Below are 6,117 nucleotides of genomic sequence, written 5' to 3' on the forward strand. Positions count from 1 at the left end.
GAGGTGGAAAAACACAGTAATTACCCATAAGATATTGTTAACACAGGGTTGTCGAGCGAGTGAATCCCAAGCTCACTACAGGATAAACAGAGGACTGTGGCTCCTGCTAACCATCCCTTATTCAGTTGTTGGGATAAGGAAGGAAAATTTGGAGTGCAAATCAAAATAAGAGCATTTAACACTGGGAATTATAGAGCGGTTGGGGTAGGAAGGGATCTTTACAGATCACCTCGTCCGACCCCTGCCATGGGCAGGCCCCTCTCTCACAGCCTGCGACCAAAAGCGGACCCCAGGGCGAGGCGGTCACCGCCAGCACGGCCCCAACGGCCGCACAGGGCACCCAGAGCACACCCAGCGGTCAAAACCAGCCAGGTTTCTCGGCAACGCCGCACAGACTCTTGTAAGCAACGCCTTCGGGGAAACCCAAAGACCTCGAGACCTCCCCCCTCTCGCCATAACTCTGCCCGGGGCCCTCTCCGGCCCCTGGCAGCTGGCGAGGACGCCGCGCTGAAGGGAAGCGAGACGTATGAAGAGAGAGTATCCCCCTCATAAGCCCGCCCGCCCGCCCGCCGCCGCCATTAGTGCGCAGCCCCCCTCACCTACCCGCCGGCCGCCGCCGCTCCCCGCCAGCCAGCCAATCAGCGCGGGCGCGGCGGGAAACGCAGCGCCCCGGCGGAGCTGGCCCTCCGCGCACGCGCGGTGCTTCCCGCCGCTTCCCGCCGCAACATGGCCGCGCAGGCGCGGTTGCGCCCGGCCGCGCGCAGCCCTGAGGGGGAGGAGGAGGGGCTCCATGTTCCCTCACAGACCCCTGCCCATGGTGGGGGCTGGAACTGGGTAGTCCTTAAGGTCCCTGCCCACCCAAACCGTTCTGTGATTCCATAATTCAGGCATTCCATGATTCCAACCGTGAAGGCTTAGGTGTTGGCAGTGTTGGCTAACCTGGAGATGACAGGGATGACGGGGGAGATCAAAGCTCAGCATTACTTCTTGACCCACTAACTTCTCCAAAATTTAACTCAATTATTCCAACATGGCTTTGGGGTGTGCTGTATGACTAAAAGGAGTAATTTTAGGCACTGATAGCGCAGCTGGACTGGCAGTGCTGCTCTGCCTGTCTTCCAGGTGTGCTTACAGCTGGTTAAGTGGATCTGTAACAGCTACCACAACCTGTAACTAGTGCTGGGCTTTCTTTTTTAAGACACTTTTTAACTAATGGCCACACATTTCAAGTCTGATACAATACTTGTTTTCTTCTGTGCTTTCATCCTTATGTTTTAGTTTTCTTTATAAGAGTGACCATTTATTATATGTGAGACTTGGGATTTGAAAGCGAAGTCATCTGATACCCTTGATTTATGAGGAACAACTTATTATTCACATTGAGAGAAACAATTCTGCAGCGCAAAGGGATGAAGCAAGAGAGGCTGTGCGAGAGTATTTCTTTGCACTGAATATTTTCCTAAGGTCTGACCTGCTGCTGCAAGAACGGAAGAAATGCTTGTAACTGATCACAAAGGATAAAATCAACAGTCTTATGCTGAAGTCACAGAATCACAGAATGGTTTGGGCTGGAAGGGACCTTAAAGCCCACCCAGTTCCAACCCCCTGCCATGGGCAGGGACACCTCCCACCAGACCAGGTTGCCCAAAGCCCCATCCAGCCTGGCCTTGAACACCTCCAGGGATGGGGCATCCACAGCTTCTCTGGGCAGCCTGTGCCAGGGCCTCACCACCCTCTGAGGGAAGAATTTCCTCCTAACCTCTAACCTAAATCTCTCCTCTTTTAGTTTAAAACCATTACCCCTTGCCCAATTTCTACACTCCCTGATAAAGAGTCCTTCCCCATCTTTCCAGTAGTCCTCCTCTAAATGTTACTGCAAAACACAACTGCTTTCTGTGGCAGTTTCCTCTAGAGAAAGGAAGAAGTAATTTTTTACTATAAGCTAACCGGCATAGTAACCCATTATACTGTGCCCTATAGGACGGAAATCAGGCGACCTGAGATTGCTTGGTAAAACTTAAATGCTATGGTGCGTTTGGATGCATGGCTGCACATGAAATACACTGAAAATTACAGGATTGCAAAACAAAAGACATAAACACAGGAAGGTTACACAGCAGTTAAATGTGCTTTCTTCCCTGTCTTCTGCATTTTAGTGCTAAACTGTCTTCTGATTCAAAGACTTCTGTGCTATGGGATCAGTTAGGCAGACAATTTGCTTTCTATCAAGTGCTTGCAACTTCCCGCAAACTGCTGACTGCAATAGCTGGTACAAAGTTAACACCTGATTGTACATTAAAGACACCCAGATGTTTCGCAATATGCACATTGAATAAATTAAACTTGAGCAGTGTGCTTCCAAATGTGTTTTCCAGTCCCCTTATTGGATTTTTTTGTCCTTCAGCATTTTCATTATGGCAGTGCTCTCCACAATAACATCTCTTCTAAATAGCTTTATCCTGCAGGTCAACAGGTAAAAAAACAATTGAAGACAGTCTATTAAGAGAGTAATTGAGATTATAGATTTTAGAGTCCTCTACTTAGAAGATGTGAAAGAGGTCAAATATATGCTCTAGAATGATAGTATTGGAAAAAAAGCTTATGAAGCCTACGTGTGCTGGATAAGAACTTTATTTCAAAGGTGTTTTCTAGTCAACATATTGCAGAATTATTTCTGCTGCCACCTAATTTACATACATAAAAACAGGTATTTAGCAAACAGTCGTTTTAATATGGTGACGCTTTCCACTTTTTAATACACCTGTTTGAATTACAGTATTACAGGCCTCCATTAATTCCTTCCTCTTATGAAGTCGATGTGTTCCTTTTATAAAAGGTGAAGGGTGATGCAGTGATATTGGTACATCTAGCTAGGCATATATAAAACTGGAGATCATAGCTCCCCTGTGGTTCAACTACCAGTCATATTTCTCCCGGGGGCAAAGAAAGATACTTAGAGGAGTTATCTACAAATTCTCAGAATAGTTAGGGGAAAATCTGAATATTTTTTCAAGACAGAATTCATTACGTATGTAAAAAAATGTCGCACAGAGTGAATCTGCTTGAAAACAGAATTTAAAAAAATATATGTTTTTTTTATTTCGTGTGTTTGAAGTTGAAGAGGGGTTGTATGACTGAAGTCCTCTGCTGAAGCAGCCTGCAGCGTGTAGTCAGGAGCTGAAAGGACAATACAAAAAATCCCCAAAAATCTTGAGGATGTCCATTTTTCCCTGTCACAGAGAATGCTTGTTCGATCAGCAGATAACCCTTTGTGAGAGATGCTGGCACAGGCATGTTGTCTAGGTTTACTCTGTGGGTTGTTGTGTCTGGATATAAGATCCGTCTGGAGATAAATATCAGAATGGAGTTGCCTTGAGTTGAATAGATTATGGGCAGGGTGAATATACCAGCATATACTCTTACTGCCACCTGGGAGCGCTTGTTCCTTTCTTCACTAGAAAGAAATTCCTTGCTGGATGCTCCTGTCTCTCGCTCTTACAGGGGAAGAATGGGCTTTGCAGGCTTTTCTGTATCTTTAGCAGGAAAGCACTGGTTTATAGGTTTGCTGAGATCCACTAATGGAACAGTGCAACCACCTGACAGCTCACCCTTGTGCAGGACTTGGCACCCTGCAAGAATTAAGTATTCTCCTTGATAAACTCTGAAGGAAGAGCTTTAAGGAAGGTGTCAGATTCAGACACTAGCCCCCCCACTCCCTGCCCCCGGTGCTCCAGCACCTCATTAGACAGTAATACAGCTTTCTTGTCTCCTTCTTGCTGATTACTGCAATACCCGAATAAAATAAGAGTTTCTCTCAGTTTGAGTTGGCCATTCTCTGCATTCAGTATTCCTCAATGTCACATAGCCTATTATCACGTGGTCTTAAATGTTTTCATTTAAAATGTTCATTTCGTTGTGATCTGTGATTGCTTCTCTCATGCTGTTTTATCTCTTTTAGCACCTGACAATGGATGTCTAATTATAATGACCACCGGGAACTAGCAGGACTCGGTTTTACAAAGGTTTGTAATCCTCCAGATAAAAGGTCTCAAAACCACAGTTTGCTTTTGTTAAACAGTTTACATTAAGTGCAATTTTTACCTGGAAGCTTTGCAAACACAGGTGTTTCCTGATCTTTATGTTAGAGACTGACTAATACACTATGTTCAGCCCATGCAAGCACAGCCTATAATAGTCTCTGCCTGAGACTGTTTTTGGAGATAAATTTTCTTGACAGACGTGGAAGAGTAGCTTTCATTATTATGCTCCATGCCATGTCTGCGTGGTCTGCAGAGCTACACTTTTCAGTACCAAAGCAGCTATACCCAGAGCCATGCCTGTATAAATTCTCATCTTGTAGTTTCTATTCATAAAAAAGATGCCACGTGTTAAAGCATAACAAAACAAACAAAAACAAACAAACAAAAAACCCCACAGAGCAAAAGATGAGACATGAAAAGCTAAATAGTTGTTGAAAGGGTTATCACATGTAATTCAATTAAATACTATGTACAACCTAAAATTAGTGCCAACAGCAAGACAAAGAAATGCCTAAAAAATCAGAGTTGATTTTAGATATAAACAGTGTTGTCTTACAGAAAAACAAACAAACAAACAAAAAACAAACAAAAATGCTTTCTTATGATATTAGTCCAGAAGCTCTTACGGTCTTTTCCAACCTTAATGATTCTATGATTAGAGAACCAACAATAAGCTTATGCAATGCCCATTCTCTGTCCCTGGGACCTTACCCAGAGTTTCTAAATGGGCATAGCAGTTTGGGATCCTGGAAAAGAGCCAGTCTTGGGATGGTAGGATTAGTACCAAAAACGCATAAGAACACCATTATTCATGTGTGAAACTTGATGCTGTACGAGATCATTTTAAAATGGGCTCTCAAACTGTCAAACAAATGATCTAAAAGTTGGAAGCCAACAGAACAGAGCTGAATTCAGGTTTCTCTACAGGAACTTTGTGTATTTACTGTTGTGTGTACCCAGTCTGTGTAATTACTCAGAAATACCAGTATATGCAGAATTCTACAGCACAATCTTGGTACGTGCACGTTCATTTTACTAAAATTCCTGTAATCTGTGTTCAACCTTTTAAAATATATAGAAACCATGCATAGAATTTTCTGCAGTTGTTATAACGTGCATAGTAATTATGTTCACAAATAGGACAATTATGAGTTTACAGCTGGTCTTTGCCAGTTTTTACTAACTACCGTGCCATATCTTGTTTGCACAAAATTCACTTGTTTTTTCATGTAATATCTACTTTTATTCAATTTCTGAGCCTACACTGAACATTACTTGCTCTATTGCAGGTACTTTCAAGCAGAAAATAGAACAGTACTGTGTTTTCTGGTATTTTCTTTAAGTAGTGGATTCTACTCCAGCAAGATGTCTTGAATAGTTTAAATTTTTACCTTGCAGAAAAAGACCTCTTTATATGATTAAAAATGTTTGTTTGGTTTATTTAAATTTGTTAATTTTAGTCCTATGTCAGCAGTAAGCAGCATATTTTCAGAATGTCTACAAATGAAACTGGGAGAAAACTATTTTTTTTTTCTAATTTTAAAATGATTACTTTTTCTCTAACCTAATTTGGCTTGATTTGTACTGTTTGCCTCCTCCGTTTAGTTGCTTATGTTTATTACATGGAGGAAGACTAGCAAAAACAATCAGAAACAGCCAGTGGATAATGTTTTTTGGCATGAACTCTGTCTTGGCATCGTCCAGCACATGGAGCATATATTGAAAAGTGTCTGCTGAAGTTTTCACAAGCTTCAGATTCTCTCAAGTGCATCCAAATGCTGTATAGTAAGCAATAAAATTAATGCAATAACACTTAGAACAATAGCTTAAGGCTTCAAGTCTGCCAGTTGCTGAACGAAAGGTTAAAAGTTCTGGATGAAATCATTACAAAAAAAAAAAAAAATTCTGCCAATATAATGAGTGATAGAAAAAGTTCAATCAGAGTAGCTTTTGAGGTCTCAATTGTCATTTAGGTATAAAGCAACTAACCCTATGTCCTGGGTGCTCCTTTTCCTAACTGCTGGTTTCTGCCATCTCTGACAACTTCTGCACTGAGTGACATGCAAAGTAAGATATA

The 6,117-nt window shown here is 42.3% G+C and overlaps 1 protein-coding gene across 1 annotated transcript in view; it reads right to left on the minus strand.

Moving 5' to 3' along the window:
* CEP295 (centrosomal protein 295) overlaps nucleotides 1-602 on the minus strand; it is a 38,845-nt gene extending 38,243 nt beyond the window's left edge. Inside the window, 1 exon segment of the mRNA XM_040544237.1 lies at nucleotides 25-602. Coding sequence (XP_040400171.1) covers nucleotides 25-28 — 4 coding nt within the window. The 5' untranslated portion in view covers nucleotides 29-602.
* Nucleotides 603-6,117: the final 5,515 nt, after the last annotated feature.

This window comes from Cygnus olor, chromosome 1 (genome assembly GCF_009769625.2).
Source record: "Cygnus olor isolate bCygOlo1 chromosome 1, bCygOlo1.pri.v2, whole genome shotgun sequence".
NCBI lineage: Eukaryota > Metazoa > Chordata > Aves > Anseriformes > Anatidae > Cygnus > Cygnus olor.